The sequence below is a fragment of the Pristis pectinata genome, chromosome 30, assembly GCF_009764475.1.
Source record: "Pristis pectinata isolate sPriPec2 chromosome 30, sPriPec2.1.pri, whole genome shotgun sequence".
NCBI classification, from domain to species: Eukaryota; Metazoa; Chordata; class Chondrichthyes; order Rhinopristiformes; family Pristidae; genus Pristis; species Pristis pectinata.
This window is the reverse complement of record NC_067434.1, coordinates 8,197,571-8,216,124: the sequence shown is the minus strand read 5'-3', so window position 1 is coordinate 8,216,124 and position 18,554 is coordinate 8,197,571. Positions and strand designations below refer to the sequence as shown.

General features: G+C 39.6%; 1 protein-coding gene across 3 annotated transcripts in view; it reads right to left on the bottom strand.

Annotated features, from left to right (window-relative positions):
* Nucleotides 1–13,767: 13,767 nt before the first annotated feature.
* Nucleotides 13,768–18,554, bottom strand: part of LOC127584646 (transmembrane protein 150A-like) — a 70,930-nt gene continuing 66,143 nt past the window's right edge. For 2 of the 3 annotated variants that reach the window (XM_052041484.1, XM_052041483.1), the window contains 2 exons: nt 16,773–16,950; nt 13,768–14,759 (listed from right to left, as the gene is read on the bottom strand). In XM_052041484.1, the coding sequence (XP_051897444.1) occupies nt 14,515–14,759; nt 16,773–16,950 (423 nt within the window). In that variant the 3' untranslated portion in view covers nt 13,768–14,514. Of the gene's footprint in view, nt 14,760–16,772; nt 16,951–18,554 lie in introns of those variants that run through there. The other variant, XM_052041485.1, reaches the window with a different exon arrangement.

The following is an 18,554-nucleotide window of genomic DNA, read 5'->3' as shown; positions in this document are numbered from 1 at the left end:
CTCATGCCCCAACTGATGAAGGGAAGCCTTCTCTCCCACTCTATCCACTTGTGTTGCCACTTTCAGGGAACTATGGCATTGCGGCCCAAGATCTCTCTGTGCACCAATGTTCCTAAGGGTCCTGCCATTTACTATATACCTTCTTCTTAAATTTGATCTCCTAAAGTGCAATTCTTCACACTTGTCCAGATTCAACTCTATCTGCCATTTTTCCGCCCACATTTCTAACTGGTCTATGTCTTGCTGTATCCCTTTGACAACGTTCTTCACTATCCACAAGTCCACCAATTTTTGTGTTGTCTGCATACTTACCAACCAGCTCACCTACATTTTCTTCTATATCATTTATATATATATCACAAACAACAGAGATCCTGGCACTGATCCCTGCGGGACTCTACTGGTCACAGACCTCTAGTCGGAATAACATGCTTCCACCATTACCCTCTATCTTCTTCGGCAAAACCAATTTTGAATTCAATCTACCAAGTCACTGTGGATCCCATGCCTTAATCTTCTGGATCAGCCTACCATGAGTGACCTTGTCAAATGCTTCACTAAAGTCCATGTAGACAACACCCACTGCCCTACCCTCATCAATCATCTTCATTACCTCCTCAAAAACTCAATCCTCAAACTGAGGGAGGAGGTATTTGCAGGCTTACAGCACATTAAGGTGGATAAATCCCCAGGACCTGACCAAGTGCATCAAGGACTTTGTGGGAAGCTAGAGGAGAAATTGCAGAGGCCCTTGCGGAGAATTTTGCTTCATGGTTAGCAATTGGTGAAGTTCCCAAAGACTGGAAGGTGGTAATGTTGCTCCATTGTTTGAGAAAGATAGCAAGGACAAGCCAGGGAACTACAGGCCAGTTGGCCTGACATCAGTAGTGGGGAAGTTACAGGAGGGAATTCTGAGGGACGGGATCTACCAGCATTTGGATAGACAGAGTCTGATTAGGAGGAGTCAGCATGGCTTTGTGTGTGGAATGTCATGCTTGACGAACCTTTTAGAGTTTTTTGAAGAGGTAACTAAAAAGGTAGATGAGGGTAGGGCAGTGGATATTGTCTGTTTGGACTTCAGCAAGGCCTTCGACAAGGTCCCACATGGCAGGCTGGTCTGGAAGGTTAGGTCCCGTGGAATCCAGGGAGAGCTAGTTAGGTGGATTCAAAATTGGCTCAGAGGTAGAAAGCAGAGGGTGGTGGTTGAAGGTTGTTTCTCAGAAATAGAGGCTGGTGACTAGTGGCGTGCTGCAGTGGTCGGTGTTGGGACCCTTGTTATTCATTATTTATATAAATGATTTGGATGCAAATGCGCAAGGCTTGATCAGTAACGTTGTGGATGACTCGAAATTAGGAGGTGTTGATAGTGAAGAAGGTTATTGTAAATTATTGGGGGATCTTTATCAGTTAGGGAAGTGGGCCAAGGAGGCAAATGGATTTCAATATAGATAAGTTGTGAGGTGTTTGCATTTGGAAAGTCAAACCAGCGTAGGACTTATACCATGAATAGTAGGGTACTAGACAGTGTAATGGAACAGAGAGACCCAAGAGTACGTGCATAGTTCATCGAAAGCAGCATCACAGGTAGAGAGGGTGGTGAAAAAGGCATTTAGCATGCTGGCCTTCATCAGTCAGGGCATTGAGTATTGGAGTTGGGACATTATGTTGCAGTTGTATAAGTCATTGGCGAGGTTGCACTTGGAGTACTGTGTACGGTTTTGGTCACCCTATTATAGGAACGATGTGATTAGACCGGAAAGGGTGCAGAAAAGATTTACAAAGATGTCGCCAGGACTAGGTGACCTGAGTTACAGGGAAAGGTTGGCCAGACTAGGTCTTTATTCCTTGGAGCGTAAGAGAATGAACGGTGATATTATAGAGGTTTATAAAATCATGAGGGTCATAGATAAGGTGGATGGTAGCAGTCTTTTCCCCAGGGAAGGAGAGTCCAAAACTAGGGAGCATAGATTTAGGGTGAGAGGGGAACGATTTAAAAGGGACCTGAGAGGCAACTTTTTCACGCAGAGGGTGCTGAGTATATGGAATAGGCTGCCAGAGGAAGTGATTGAGGCCGGTACAATAGTATCATTTAAGAAGCACTTGGATAGGAACATGCAGGGCTGGGACTTAGAGGGATGTGGGCCAAATGCATGAAATTGGGACTAGATGGATGTGCACTATGGTTGGCATAGACTCTTTGGGCCAAAGGGGCTGTACCCATGCTGTACGTCTCTATGACAATCAAGTTCGTAAGGCATGATGTTTAAAAGTCTATACTTTTCCAAATGTGAATAAATCCAATCTCCAAGAATCTTCACCAATAATTATCCACCTTAATGTTCTTCAAGAAATCCAATACCTCCTTCTTGATATCAACATGCCAGCATACCCCTCCCTCCCTGATCTGACTATCCTCAATGTCCTTCTCCTTGGTGAATACTGATGTGAAGTACTCATTTAGCACTCTGCCAACTTCCTCTGGCTCAAGGCATAAGTTCCCTCCTTTGTCCATGAGTGGTTCTACCCTTTCCCTAGCTACTCTCTGTATAAAATGCCTTGGAATTTTCCTTAATCCTACTTCCCAGTGACATTTCATTGCCTCTTTAGCCCTCCAGATTCCTTGTTTAAGCTCTTTCCTGCTTCCTTCATATTCATCTTCGAGTTTCTTTGTGACATCTCCTTCCCCATGCTCTCTTGCTGATCTATGCCAAGTGTTGATTTAGAATTAAATTAAGGAGGATTCATTGCCCCTAATAAAATGCAAAACATTAGTTTTTGGTGTCTGTGTTCCTGAATTGTTTTGATACATAAACTAGTCTTCACTGATATATTGACACCCCTCATGCAGCTTCCAGATGTCCATCCACTGTTATTATTAACTCAGTCTATACATAAATGTAGCTGGGTCTTGTGCTATTGGTAAAGTTGATTTTAAGATCCTTGTTGTAAAAATGCATATGTCATTAAGAGCTTATTTATGTATCAAAGTCAGAAGGTAATATGAGTGCTAGAACAAAGTGCTGATAGTTGCAAATTGTTGTTGACTTGACACTGGAATCTATAATCAAGAAATGCCTTGCCTTTTAGGGAAGATTAATGCAATCAAATCAAGTCAATGAAAACCAAAACAAAACAGCACATGCTGGAAATCTGAAATAAAAACAGAAAATGCTGGGAAAGACTCAGTTTATCAGTCAGCATCTGTGGAAAGTGAAACTATTAACATTCAGGTCTGGACCCTGTTCTGATTAAAGGTCCTGGACCTGAAGCTACCGTTTCTCTTGCCATAGATGCTGCTGGATCTCCTGAGTGTTTCTATCATTTTCTTTTTTTATTTCAAACCAAGTCAACATTGTTTTTTGGGAAATTATGCTCAACAAATTTGCTACAGTTCTTCAAGAACGTAACAAACAAAGTCGATGGATGGAAACCTACAGTTATAGTGCATTTGAATTTCAGAAGCATTTGACAACGTGCTCCATAGAATGCTGGTGCACAAGAGCTCACAGTATTAGAGATGCGTTAGTATGGATTGAAGGCTGGTTATCACATAGCAGCCAAAGAGTTGGAATAAATGGGTCATTTTCAGGCTGGAAGGCTAGTAGAGTGCCCCAAGCATCATTTCTTGCCTATCAATTAATTATTATTTATATTAATGGTTTTGGCGGAGGGGCCAGTATGTAAAGCACCCAAGTTTGCCAATGATATGAAAATAAACAAGAGAGTATGCTGTGAAAGATAGTTGGACTCTGCAACATGATATAGATAGGTTAACTGAGTGGCCGAAGACTTGGCAAGTGGAATTTAACATGGGAAAGTGTAAGGTCATGTACTTCGTTAAAGAGGAATCAAAAAGCAGATTATTCTTTATATGCAGAAATATTGCAAATGAATAGAATACAAAGCGATCTAGGTGTTCTTGTGTGTGAATGACAAAAAGTTAGTAGGCAGGGACAGCAAGTAGTTAGGAAGGCAAATGACATGTTGGCTTTTATTGCAAGGGTGCTGGAGGTTAAAAATAGAGAAGTGTAATTACAATTCTATAGCGTATTGGTGAGGCTGCACCTAGAGTACTGTGTACAGTTTTGGTCACCTTATCTACGAAAATATATACTAGCATTGGAAGCAACCCAGAACAGATTCAGTTGGCTAATTTCAGGTTGTCCTATCACAAATGGCTGAGTATGTTGGGTCTGTATTCTGTGGTGTTTAGAAGAATGAGAGGTTCTTATTGAAACATATAAAAATCTAAGGGGGCATGACAGGGTAGATGTTGCGATATTTTTTTCCATTAGTAGGAGAGTCTCGAACAAGGGGATAAGGTTACAAGATAAACAGGTGATGATTTAAACCTGCAGAGATTGGTGATCTTCTGGAATTCTCTGCCCAGGAGAATTCTGGAAGCTAAATCAATGGAGGTATTTAAAGAAGAGGTAGATACATTTTTGAAAGATCAAGAAATTGAATTCTCTACCACATATGGTACTGGAGGCTAAATCACTGAAGGTACTTAAAGAGGAGGGGGATAAATTTTTGAAAGATTGGGAAATTGAAGGCTATGAGGAACTAGCACAAAACTAGCAGATCAGCCATGATCATATTGAATTATGGGCAGGCTTAGGGAGGCCGGCTGACCAACTCCTGCAGCTATATTCTTGTTTTCTTGTGTACAGCAGGAATGTTTTACTGTACAGTATTGAGGGAATGCTGCATTTTTGAAGATATGGTTAAACTAGGCCCCATCAGCACCCTCTAGAGGATATAAAAGAACCTAGTTGACTATTCAAAGGTAAACATGAGAATTCTATCAGTTTCTTAGGTTATGTTGATCCCACAAAAAGGTTTATTTATCCAGTTGCTGGGATCTTGGTATGCATATATTAGCAATTTCAATTGCCTATATGACAAAACTAACCACAGATCAAGATTACTGACTGTAAAGTACATGGTATTCAGATGAGGGGAGAGGAGCAGGTGGGGGGAAGCCAGAGCCCAGACGCCATGCAATTTGCTATATAAATATAAGATTTTTCTTTTGATTGCTCACAGATTTTCAAGAGCACTAAATCCATACTTTCCTTAGTGATATCTTATTTGCTGCTTTGATGAAACAGAGCTCGATGTTTGAAAACCCTTTATTCATTCAAGTACCGTCAGGATCAAGCATTTCTCACATAGCTACGGATAAAATCCAAGTCCTTCATCCTCAACCCTCTTTATATTCAATATCAATTGGTAATTTCCTACAGAATTACCCTGTGTCCCAAATGTGGATCCATTGACACACACTGCCCAACGTTTAGTTACTGGTTACACAAGCCTTTGCGACACGATTTTGTGTGAACTAGATATTGCGAACCTTATGCACCTGCACAAATTCAGTCTACTAATAGTGAATTGATTAATATTTTAATGAGACTGGACCAGATGTAAATTATTGGGTTGCTTCATGCTGGTCTGTGCCCACTACTCCAAATTGCCAGCTGTGTTCCACCCACACCCTCAACTACCTGGCCAGGTGGAGTAGGCCTATTTTACCTCCGAACCCTGGAGTTCATCTAAAACCCCCTACTGTCCATTTCCTTCCACAGATGCTGCCTGACCTGCTGACTTCCTCCAGCATCTCGTCTGTTGCTCCAGATTCTAGCACCTGCAGTCTCTTGTGTCTTCTCACATGTAGTCTGTCTAGTCCTGTTAGAATTTTGTACGTTTCAATGAGATCCCCTCTTATTTTCCTAAACTCTAGCGAATACAGGCCTAGTTACAGGCCAATCACCTCCTCATGACAAAAGTCCATCTCAGGAATCAGTCTGGCGAACCTAAAGTTCACTTGTTTCTATGGCAAATATATTCCTTCTGACATAAAGAAATCAAAAACTGTACACAATGCTCCAGGTGTGGTCTCACCAAGGCCCTGTAAAGTCTGCTATCGTACTTAGTGTACTTAGTGTAGATTCTTTATAATATCCTTGATCCTGGAGTCCAAATGCTCACTGGTATGTATCCACTCAGGTGGCCCAATATACACTGTAGTACTGAGAATCTGGTGCAAACCCTTACTTTCCCTATTGGCCTGTTGCTGCAAGCACAAATCCCTGCCTTCTATTGGTGCTCACCCAGTAATCTTTCTCCCCACAGCTCAGTGTTGGAGAGGTTGCCTGAGATGTGGGCCTCAAGGCTATACCCTGGCTGGCGTGGTGAGTGTGAGTCATTGCTAGGGACTGGCAACAATTGCTCCATGTGTTGACTGGATTTAACAGTCTCTCTAGTCTTCTGTTGGATGTGATGGATGCTGCCATCTCCCTCACTTCTTTGTTTGCCTCTGCCTGCACAGCTCTCCCCAACCCAGAGGTTTGTCTATGGTTACTGGCTCTTCTGAAGTACAAATTCCCGTACCAAACCAACAAATTAACTTCAGATTTGCAACTCACAGAAGATCTCTAGTTCAATTCCAATTCTGGGTTCAGGTTTTGCTTCAAGTGTGATCCACATGATGAAAGAAATGACTTGTTGGCACTTATTTTCTTAGGTCTCATGTGGAAAATAACCACTTGAATGAAAAGCCAAAGCAAAAAGCTCTGTGTATTCATAATTAATTGAAATTATGGGGTGAGATTGTGGAGAGGAAAGTTAAAACAGAAGCAAAACACAACGAAGACAATTTGGGCCATGTGCCATTTCTTGCAGTTTCTTTCACTACCTAATAAAAAGGTATACATCCTTTGAAATGTGAGCTGCCTATCGCCAACAATACCAAGATTTCATCCACATAAAACAAAATGGCAGGGAAAAGATGTATAATTTTGTTATACTATAAGCTACCAGAATCCAAATACAGCACTAACCATGAACACATTGCAGCAGATCCATAAGATGAAAATGATGAGTTCTCTTGAATATGAAATTATGGAAGACATTTAGCTTTGATGTGATCGGAATCATTAAAGGATGAAAATATCTTTGGGGTGTGCAAGAAACCTTAGCTACTGAAAATCAAACCAATGATGCTGTGTTGAGTTATTCCATAGGTCTTTCCAAATGTGCTATCCAATCAATTTATTGTTAGAACTCACTAACAGTATGAAAGTGAGAGAACTGTGAGCTTTCTGTTTTGTGTTTATGCTTAGCAGATGTTAGAAAGATTTGTATGACTCAGGAATCCCAAAGGCTTAACAATAACTGAGATATTTTTGAAGCAGAGCCACTATTGTAAATATCACAGGCAATTTGATACAGTAAAGTTCTACAAATAGCATTGTGATTATGACCACAGAACCTGTTATGGATGTTAGTTGAGCAATAAAAATTGGTTAGGACACTTGGGAAAGCTCTGCTTTTTTCACATTATTGCTTAGAATTTTTTTACATCCTCGTGGGTGGGCAAAGGTTTAACATCTCATCCAAAAGGCAGCATCACTGGCAGTCTAGTTCTCCTCTGAAACAGCACTCAAAGGTCAATCAAGTTTCTGCATTCAAATTTCAACCACCCATTTACACTAACCCTACATTAATCTCATTCTCCCTATATTCCATCAACCTTTACCAGATTCTACCATTTACCTATACACCAGGGGGAATTTACAATGGCTAACTAACCTACCAACCTACACATCTTCAAGATATGGGAGGAAACCAGAGCACCCAGAGGAAACCTATGTGGTCACAGGGAAAACATGCAAACTCCACACAGACAGCTCCTGAAGTCAGGAGCTGTGCCACTGTGCTGCCCCACCCAAACTGAAGGGGTTTTGTATGCAGCAAGAATTTGATCAGAAATGCATGGATGCTGATGTAATTAAGGTTTGCATAGAAAGCTGGAAGCATTGACAAGTGATAAAAGCACCAGAAAGGAAGTTTTGCAATATAAATTTCATATTTGAATCTTTATAAACTGTTGGCTGTAATTACCTGAACATTTGCAATGATACAAGATCTAACTACTAAAAAAGGCTGAACAAACTAGGGAGTTTTTCTCTGTAAGAGCTCTGTAAGATTTTGGATATATTTAATAGAATAAACATAGAGAGGATGTTTCCACTTGTGAGGTATCCAATTCTAGAGCCTACAACTATAAAGTAATGAGTAATTCCAGAAGAATTTAGAAGCTCCTTTCCCCAGAAGCTGTGGTACTTTGATTAACTGGAAGTCAGAGGAGGCTCCAGTTAAAACAAGTATGTACCTGTAGGGCCAAATGCCTTGTTCCTGTGCTGTAGTTTCATAGAACCAAGAATAAATAAGATTCTAATTTGTGTATTTCATAGATTTGTAAATAAAAATCTTGCCTTTTCTTGTCCCTGACCTTTTTTTGGCAATTAGCTTAAATCTGAATCATCTGTTACCGATCCACCAGCTTGTGGAAACTGCTTATCCCTAATTAATCGATCAAAACCCTTCATACTTTAGAATCTCTATTAAATTCTCTGCTAAACCAGGTTTTAAGTGTAGGAGCAAGGATGACATGGTTTAATTAAACTGTTACCTTGTTTAGCAAGTAGGATGCATTTCCAGGAAACAGAGCATTATAGGAATTAATGCTAAAAGGAGTTATTATAGCATTATAAAGAGAGAGATGCATTACTCACAACAAGCTTGCTGGGAACCTGGCATGAACTCTTACCCTCATCCCTTGTTGCAGCACGTGTCAATGCTGGGCAACTGGGTGCCAGGAACCTGGCACGAACCCAGCCCTTTTGAAGTATTAATACACGGCTGAAACAGAGAGAATCCAGAGAGATGGAGAGATTTGATCATGAGTGAATTCTTCACACAGAGTTAATGGGATATATTGAGCACTGAAGAAGTCTGATCAAAATGGCTACTTGAATGGCATCACTAAGTTGGTTTGTCAGGTCGTCAGTCTTTTTCTACAAATTGTGCGAGAGATTCACACACTCTTCTCTTGTAGAATACTCTGTAATGGAAGGATTCAGTGTCTTACTGCATACAATTGATGTTGCTTCTGTATCTTCACACTTTTCCTTTGCAGTGGAAAGTGACTTGATTGAAGCATATAAGATCCTGATGGGGCCTTTGCAAGGTTGATGTGGAGACGATGTTTCCTTGGGGGGGAATCTAGAACTAGGGTTCACAGTTTAAAAATAATAGGTTACTCATTTAAGACACAGGTGAGGCAATTTCTTTCTGTCAAGAGGATTCTCTTTCAAACTCTCTTCCTCAAAAGGTAGTGGAAGCACAGCATTTTAATATTTTTAAGATAAAGGTAGATAGATGCTTGGTAAACCAGGGGGTGGATGATTACTGTAGATAGGTGGGAATGCAGAGTTGTGATTACAATCAGATCAGCCATGATCTTATTAAATGGCAGGGCAAGTTTAAGGGACTAAGTGGCCTACTCCTGCTTCTAACTCATATGTTCATTTGCAGTTTTTGAACGATTTACAGGCAGATTAACAGTCCGGCAGTGCACCAATTGTCATTGCATTCTTTCCCCACAAACATGACTTGGAGTTGTGGAAGCTTCTTCTTAACCAGGCCATCAGATTCAAGGATAATTTACTTCCCCTCCAGTTTTTGGATTCTGAGGTGACTGATGAGGCCAATGTGGGACAATCAGACAGAGGAGGAGGTGTTTGGCAGGGTGGGTGGATAGTTTAGTAGATGATATACTCCTGACACATGGACCTGAGGTTCTCAGTGCCATCCCGAAAGCTCCAGTCCCATTTTGAAAGGTCAAGGTCTAGGGATTCCTCAGAATCAGTTTCTTAAGTAGATTTTGAGAACATTCTGGAATCACTTCCTTTGTCCACCTAGTAGTCTCTTACCATGACAGAGCTCAGACAGAGTGTCTATTTTGGGAGTCTGTTGTCAGGAATGCACATAGCATGGAAAGCCTAATAGAGCCAAACTGACTGGAATTAGGGCATCAATACTGGGGATGTTGGCTTGGGAGAGGATGCTGACATTGGTTCACTTACCCTCCTGGTGGATTTGGAAGACTTTGCGGAGACAGGATTAGTGGTATCTCTTCCATGCTTTGAAGACCTTACTTTAAGTAGACCAAGTCTCAGAAGCGTTCATAAGGACAGAGATCCCTGAATGTAGGTACAACAAGTAATTAGGAAGCAAATATAATATTGGCATTTTTTGACAGGGAGATGGAGCTTAAAAGTAATGAAGTCTTGCTGCAACTCTAACAATATGTTCAGTTTTGTTCTTGGTATTTAAAGGAGAGATGTAATTTCACTGAAGGCAGTTCAGAGAAGATTCATTTGGTTGATTCCTAGGACAAAGGTGTTTTCTTGTAAATGTTAAGCTGGTTGGGCCTACACTCTTTGGAATTTAGAGAATCATATTGAAACATATACTTCCGAGGGGAATGACAAAGTAGATGCTGATGTTTCCTTCCATGGTGGAATAAAGAACTAGAAGATATAGTTTCAGAAAAAAAGGATGTAGAGGAATTTCTTCTCTTGATTTTCACCAAGGATGCTAAAATTTTTGGAATTCTCTGCCTAGATAACTGTGGAGGTTGAGTTATTGAATACACTTATGCTGAGGTATACAGTTTTTTGGACATGGAGAGTTAATGGTCATGAGTATGGGCTGGAATTGAGTTGAGGCCAAGATCACATTATCCATGATATTATCAAATTGTGGAGCAGTTTCTCTAGGCCCACTCCTAGTTATTACTTATGTTTTTACATAGGTAGTGGTTTTGTGCAGGGTTCCAGAACTATACAACATTGCTGCAGTTACATTGGTTTTAGTATGTGATAAGGTTCATGTTTTTATGTGAACACCCAAATATTCCAAATGGAGTTCTTTCATTACTCTGCTTTATATTTCTTATTTCATATTTACTCTGTGACCCTATTTGATCATCTCTTGTAGGTGCATATTTCAGAGTGTTTGTGATTGAAAGGCTTTATATTTTTATTCAAAATGTGTTTGAATCAGTCCAGTTATTCAAAGTATACTCATTTACTTGCTTTATTACTGGATCCTACTGCATCAATTTCACTACCTCCATTTTTGTTTCAAGAAAATTATCTTCTACTTCTTATAGGGTGTATACTGTATTCTCTATATCTGTGTCAGTGTCTTTATAATCTTGATAATGCAGATGCTCAGTATTCAATATCATAATCATATTGGGATAGGAAGATGGCCCACTGCTGGCTACGATCATGGGCATTGCAGATGTAGATTCAAGAATAGTCTAAAAGGATTTGTGGTTGGTTGTCAATGTGAATAGTCTACCTAAAAGAACCAGATAGTAAATTATGCTCCCAAATATGATTGCCAGTACCTCCCTTTTCTCTGCTGGCACAGTTCCTCCAGCTCTGAGTGTGCATAGTGCACAGGCAAGGTACCTTTCCTGACCTTGCCCATGATGCCTTAAAGAAATTTCTTGAGATGACTTCTCATCTTATGGTATTGGTTTTTATATTGGCTTTCTATTTAAATATATTTCTCAATATAAAATTAAGATTAGCTCCACAACTATCACTGTGAATATTATTTGAAGAGGTGAAGAGATAAGGTAGAGGGGCTTTTGGTATCATGGATTTCATCCACCTCAGTTCTCCTTTTGGAACTTATTGCACAAAACCACCATCTCTGTAAAAAAATGTAAGTAATAAACAGGAGTAGTTCCTGAGAAACTGCTCACAATTCAATAAGATCATGGCATATGTAATCATGGCCTTGTCTCACATTATTGATTGGTCTATTCACTTTGGAACTATATTCTTTGATTGCGTATCCTTGGTGAAGATTTCCATTGCTTTTTCGATAAGTTGAAGCATCTTTGGCAATCGATTTGTTAAAATTTGAGGTTGTAACAGTTTGTCTTTCTTCTTTGGGTTGTTGTACTCTTAATCATTTGACAATTCTTCTCTGTGAGATTCAAGCAATTCCATCACATCAGCTCCCTCACTTCTTCAAATCCAACTTCCCTGACTGGTTGATGATTTCTTTGTTGAACTTTGGGAACAGTGTCATAAAATCTTTTGAAGTTGATGACACATTCGGGCCACACTTTTCATCAGACAAGATTCCCTGACTGTTGGCTTATCTTCATCATCATTGATGATCAGGGAGAAGGTATTAAGTAAACAATAAGCCCTGAATATTTCTACTAGCCCTTGATCCAGGGTTATGAGCAATGAAGTTGTGTGGCATGAAAAACAAGCTTAACATTTGCTAATAATCATCAAGTTTACCAGGGTGACTTGGAGCATTAACGAAGATAAGTAATAACTTAAATTCAAAGTTTTCTTTTGCACAACATTGTTTCCACACAAGGATGGCACATAGGGAAAGCCATTTTCATGCGCCTAAGCTTAAACCTTCACACATCATTTTCAATGTTTTACCACTTCCCCCTTTGTGGCATTCCACAATCAGTTTTGCACTTACACTGAGAATCTGATTAACTGATATCTTTCAGGCTTTCCATCCTGGATCTAGCCTTACAAATTGAGGCCTTATGCCTTTTTTTCTTGCATTTTGAAACATTTTGCTGCTCTGAATTGGCATACTTGTAATGGGTGATCTCTATTACACCAGTCCAGCTTCTCCCAGCTCTCATGTTTCACCCCAGTTCACTCATGTGACTCAGGTTTAGTACTGGAGCTTCTTTGCTCCTGGTGTTTGCCCACCTACAATGTTAACATCATGCAACTGCCAAATTCTTTTAACATTTTTGGAAGTCCTATCTATGTGGCTATGTTACATGAACATTCAAGTGTTAGATCCTGTGTATTTAACAATTTAGATGGAATTTCCTTGTCTGTTAAACCAGACAGATGCTTGTCCCACAGCACATAATTCAAAAAGCCACTAAAATTGGTGTCAAGATATAATCACTATCTATTAATCACCAATGGTTTCTGCTGACCTCTAGTTTCAGGTCCCAAATATGCAACCTCCTATAATCTCTGAAGGTCCATATTAAAATGATTCTGCAATCTCTCAATAACCTCATGAAATGAAATATCTTTTACTTTGCATTATGTCAGAAGGTCTGCTTCTGTATCTGAGCCTGCTTGGTTTCCTATCTCTTTGAATGGCCATATTATGAACAGGTACACTTTTATCCCCACCCATAACTTGCTTGCTCTGAAGAACATCTCCATCAGTTCTACATAAGAATTGAAAGGTTCATTGTTTTATCATAAACACTGAGATTCTGATATAGTTGTATTAGATTTGAGTTGTCATCTTACACTACTCCCACTTTAACAGATAGAAGGTTTGTCCACGACGTTCTGCATGGATTATTCTTTATTTATCCTGTATTCAAGTCTAAACTTGAGACCTGTCATTTTAAGCCTGTACATTAAAATTACTGTAACTCATCCAACCACCACAAGAGCACAATCACTTGATGCATTTCACTACTTTGTTACTCTGGGTAGCTTCTTTGGGTTATTATGGGTCCCAAGTCTCTGGTGAAATATACAACAGTATAGCACTGGACAGGCCATTTGGCCGATCTTGTGTCGACCTTAAAGCCAATTTATACTAAATGTCCTCCTCCTGTGTATCATCCCTATCCCTCCATTCCCTTCATATTCATGTGTCTATCTAAAAGCCCCTTAAACTCCTCCAAACTGCCTGTTTCCACTACTACCCCTCGTAACCTATTCCAGACACCTACCATTCTGAGTAAAAAACTCGCCCCTCACATTGCCTTTAAACTTCCCCCCTTTAACCTTAAAAGCATGTCTCTCTGGTGTTTGACATTTCTACCCTGGAACAAGGTGAAGAGTGTGTAGAGTAATACGCAGGAACCACAACGAGTTCCAAAAAGTATGTCTGGTTTATTCAAGGTTCTTCTCAGACTGTGTGAACATGTGTACACAACAGTGCACATGTGATTCAATACAGTGACATTATATGTTTATACAATACTACAAAAGAGGTAATTGAGGGGCTACTTAAAAAACAAGAGAAGGTACAGTGGCGGAGAAGTTTATTAAAGAAATTCCAGAACTTGAAGGCATGACAGCCAGAAAAAGGACAACTGAAACTGGGGATTCAGTAGAGAATATGGAGTTATGGAATCGAGGAGGCTATAGAGCCGTGAAGGAGTGATATGGATAGTGAAGATGTTTTATCAATGCAGAGGACACAGAATCAATACCAAATGTAATAATGTCTTAAAAGGTTATGATTATAACTAAAATTTGGATGTTTAACCATCCATTTACATTGGCCAGTACTAGAAACATCTCAAAGTTCAAAATTCAAAAAGGCTGTCAATTGCTGCCAAAAATATATAATTCATTCTGTTATAAAAATCAAATGTTTATTAAAAAATTAAATTTCAGATAAATGTTTCAAAAATACCAATGGAAATGGACAAGCTTGGTCCTCTCAGGATGGCTTCTGCTGCAGTGTTTTTGATTACTTCAAGAATCTATTTGCCATGTCACATCAAACAGAAATGCTGCAGAGATACCTGATCATTTGGCTATTTTATGCTGCTTTAAGGCAAAGTTATAGATATGACAAAATAGATCAACCTGCCTGTTAACATTTTGAAGTCTAGATCATAGCCACAGCCTCTTGGGTGCAGTTGATGTGTGTGCTGGGGACTCTGCTGTTATCTGATTTACAGTGGGTCTTCTGGGCTTCCTTTGTCAGCATTTCAAGAAGGGTGTTTTGAGTAATAGAGCCAAACTCCACTGCGAAGGTCCCATAGAAAAGGAGGATAATAATAGTGAAAACCCATTCGCAAATAGCTGCTGCATGCTGGAGATCTGAGCTCTCCTGAATGAAGAAGACCCCACCTAATGAGACTGTTAAGGAACTATATGACAGGTTAAGTTGGATAATGGTGAATGTTGGTGAATGTTATATGCTGGGTATAATTTAAAATCACATTTCATGTTTTTGTTTGCAGATTTCATCTGCTTGACATTTCAGAACATTGGGCTGGATTGTGTTGAGCTGTATCACATTGCACTGATTAAGTAACAAGGGTCGTGGGCCATGGTCCCCATATACATGCTCTTAGCTGGGCCAGATACAGAGGACCAACCTTGCTGGCCTCCATTTTCTTAAGCTGAGTGGCAACAACAGCAACAAGGCCTCAGGTGCCATAATGCTCCACCCCTAGAAAGCTCTTGATAGACTTTGACAGAATGCAAAGCTCATGTCAAAATTGTTGAGGAATTTAAATTTTAAATAAAAACCATCACAATTGAAGTAAATGATAAAAAATAGACCAAAAGATTAATTAAAATGCAGCAAAAACACTTAAACAAAAACTATTTTTAAAAATGACTTACTTTTGCTCCGAACCTACAGGCCTAGTAGCCCTATTGAAATTAATATGATCTCAGATACTATACCTGGTCTGACCTGGTATAGGATCCAAGTGGTGGTCACCCAGCATAATGCTGGGGAAATCCCAGCAGGATGGATCTTTTTCATTGGATTTCATGTGAATCAGAAGGTGAAGTGTGACAGATGCATGGAAACCTTAGACTCACTGAAATTTCAATGCTTGAAAACTGACGGTTACAATCAGAACTGCTGACTTCAGCTATCAAGACTTCTTTTAATGCTCCAGATTGAATTCAGGTTACATATTAAATTCTAGATGTTATTTTAGATTGCATTCTTGGTAACTCTCAATGGAAACCAGAAATATTTCAGGATCAATCCTAATCTCTACAGTCTGTTGAGGAAGTGATAACTCACTATGCTGGGGTCCTCACAGAATATTAAACAGGTTTGATTAAGACAAGACCAGAATACTACTGATAATTCCATGGGCCCGCAAACTAATTGTGCAAAGGAGGTTATTGTCAATTCTGCACCATTCCTGGAGTTTCATAAGCCCTAATGTCCAATTGACCCAGTTGGTCAAATAACCTTTTCTCTGTATCTTCAATGTTTTAATGACCAATAAATAAAAATGCCAAAAGTAAAAGAGAAAGTTTAGTTTAAAGCTCCTTTCACCCCACTGCCCCCCCCCCCCCCCCAGATTGCTTGTATCAACATCCAGGAGACTTCAGAATGATATTATCAGCTGGTACAGATACTTAGGCAAATTGCAGTTGAACAGATATGTCAGCAAATTGCAGTAAGGTGTAACAACAATAGGGTTGTAGTAGTGGGGCACTTTAACATTCCCAATATCAATTGCCTTGTGTAAAGGGCTTAGATGGAGTGGAATTCATCAGATGCATTGAAGGGAGGTTTTTAAAACAGTAAGTAGAGTCCCACTAGCTAAGGGCTATACTCGATCTTATCTGAGGGAATGAGCATGGGCAAGTGGTGGAAGTATCTATAGAGGAACCCTTTGGAAACAGCGATCATGGTTCAGTAAGTTCCAAGATAGTTAAAATTGATCCTGGAGTTAAGGTCTTAAGTTGGGGGAGGGCTGATTTCAACAGTATAAAGCAGGAAATGGTGAAAGTAGATTTAGAGCAGCTGCTAGATGGAAAGACAACATCTGATAAGTGAGAGGCACAAGGGTGAAAGTTGAAGGAGGGACAGAGCCAGAAGAGATTGTAAAGGAAAAAGGATCAGGAAGGTGTCAGTACAAAAGGGCTGTTGAAGTTTTTGCTAAAGAGAAGTTAAAACAAAATGATGTTGAACTGATAGTCAGGATAACCTGGAAGTGGAGTGAGGTAATGCTGCTGTCAAGAGAACAGTGTTGCAGTAAACTCAATGAATTGTTGGAATATGGGCTCTGATTTGAGAGTGGCTTAGAGGAATGTGTCAATGGTTGGCAGAGGTTATACTGCTGCTTCTAAACACAGTTTTAAAGAAATGTTCTATGGAAAGGATACTAAGGACAAGGTTGATGAAGGCCACAATGGTAAGAAGAGCACGGCAGTGACCTATCCGATAGTCCAGCGAATTCTTTGCAATCTTGTAGGTGAGCACAGACTGGAAACAGATGAACAGCATACTACTGGGAAAGCCCACCCCAGCGCCGACATAGTGTAGGACTTTAGCATTATCAACCTGCAGACACAAGAAAATACAGCTGTTAAATAGATACCAATCTCTTTCAATTATTTTTTCATCAGAATGTTATCTCTGATGAAAGCAGCATGTTCTTACCTTCCTGCCAAACTACACTGACATATCCTTTTTTAAAGTCACATTATCTGGGTTACTAATTGAAGATTAATTTGTGGACTTATTCTGCCATAAGGTAAATAAAAGGTCGAAAGAACTGAATAATTTGAATGCATGATGGTGCAGTATGATGATGTAACTAAGTAGTATTTTAGCAGCAGTGGAAGCAACTGGACCAAAATCAAATAATATATCGCACTTTCAATCATAACAAAAATTTCAAGCAACACACAAAGTACTGGAGGAACTCAGCAGGTCAGGCAGCATCTATCGAGGGAAATGGACAGTCCACACTTCGGGTCAAGACCTTTCAGCTGGACCAAGGTGGTTTAGAGGGAGACCAAAAACAGCTTGCGTTTACAGAGTGTTCCAAGTGGCTACACTAGATTATTAACAATTAATGAACTATCAGAGCAAATGGGCTTTTCTGTAGGGTCTTTAAGGAGGATCTTGGGAATTGATGGCATGGAACTTTCAATTATATGACAATTTTAACACAGCAAATTGACACAGGAACATTATTAAAGAAAACTTGACAAACAAATTAAGATAGATGACCAAAAGCTGAGGTAAAGTATTGGATATTAAGGAGTAGTTTAGAGAAAAAAAAAGGAAGAAAGATAGAGAGGTTTAGAGGTAAGGACGTGAGAGGCAGAGAAAGAAAATTCTTGGTCAAATGTCCTAGACTACAAAAGATATTGCTGTCAACGATGGAGCAATTAAAACTGAAGAGGAGATGGGAAATGGCAAAATTGTAAAGATCTCGAAAGGTTGTAGTGCAGGAGGATATTACAGAGACAGTTGGTGAAATTCTATGGTAGGATTTGAAATCATGGCTAAGAATTTTAAAATGTAGAAGACACTTTAGTAGCAGGTGAACTGTGGCAGGGGCCAGAATTAATATTCTTTTGGAGATAAAAACAGAGATTTTTGGCAATAGAGTCTATATTGTGGATATTCTTCTCAAGCTTTTAACAAGACTTTACTATTTATACATATTTACAACACCAAATTCTTGTGGCTAAGACAGGTACTAAATTGGTGGTCAGAGTTTGTGGTGGGCCTGAAAATACTGGCGTCAGTCTTCTCAATATTTAGTTCAATGAAATATTGGCTCACCTAATACTGGCTATCAGTGGGGGGAGGTGATGGTGACATTGAGCTAAGTGTTGCCAGCATAGATATGAGACCTGATTTTTTTGGGGGGCGTTTTTACTGAGAGGAAGCATGCATAAGAGGGACATCAACAGATACTTGGAAGGAGCAAAATAGATAATGACAGTTCAATTATTGGCTTTTGGAGGATAGGAATGATGATAGGTGAGGGGAACAGTACCCAAGGAGAGGGAGCTATTATCAATATCATCTAAAATAAATATCAAAAATAGATTGGGTGGGTAGAAAATTACAGGAACAAGGTCAAGGCGGCAAGAGGTGTGTCTCATGATCACAATGAGCCAGGAAACATGATGGGGGAAATATTTTTT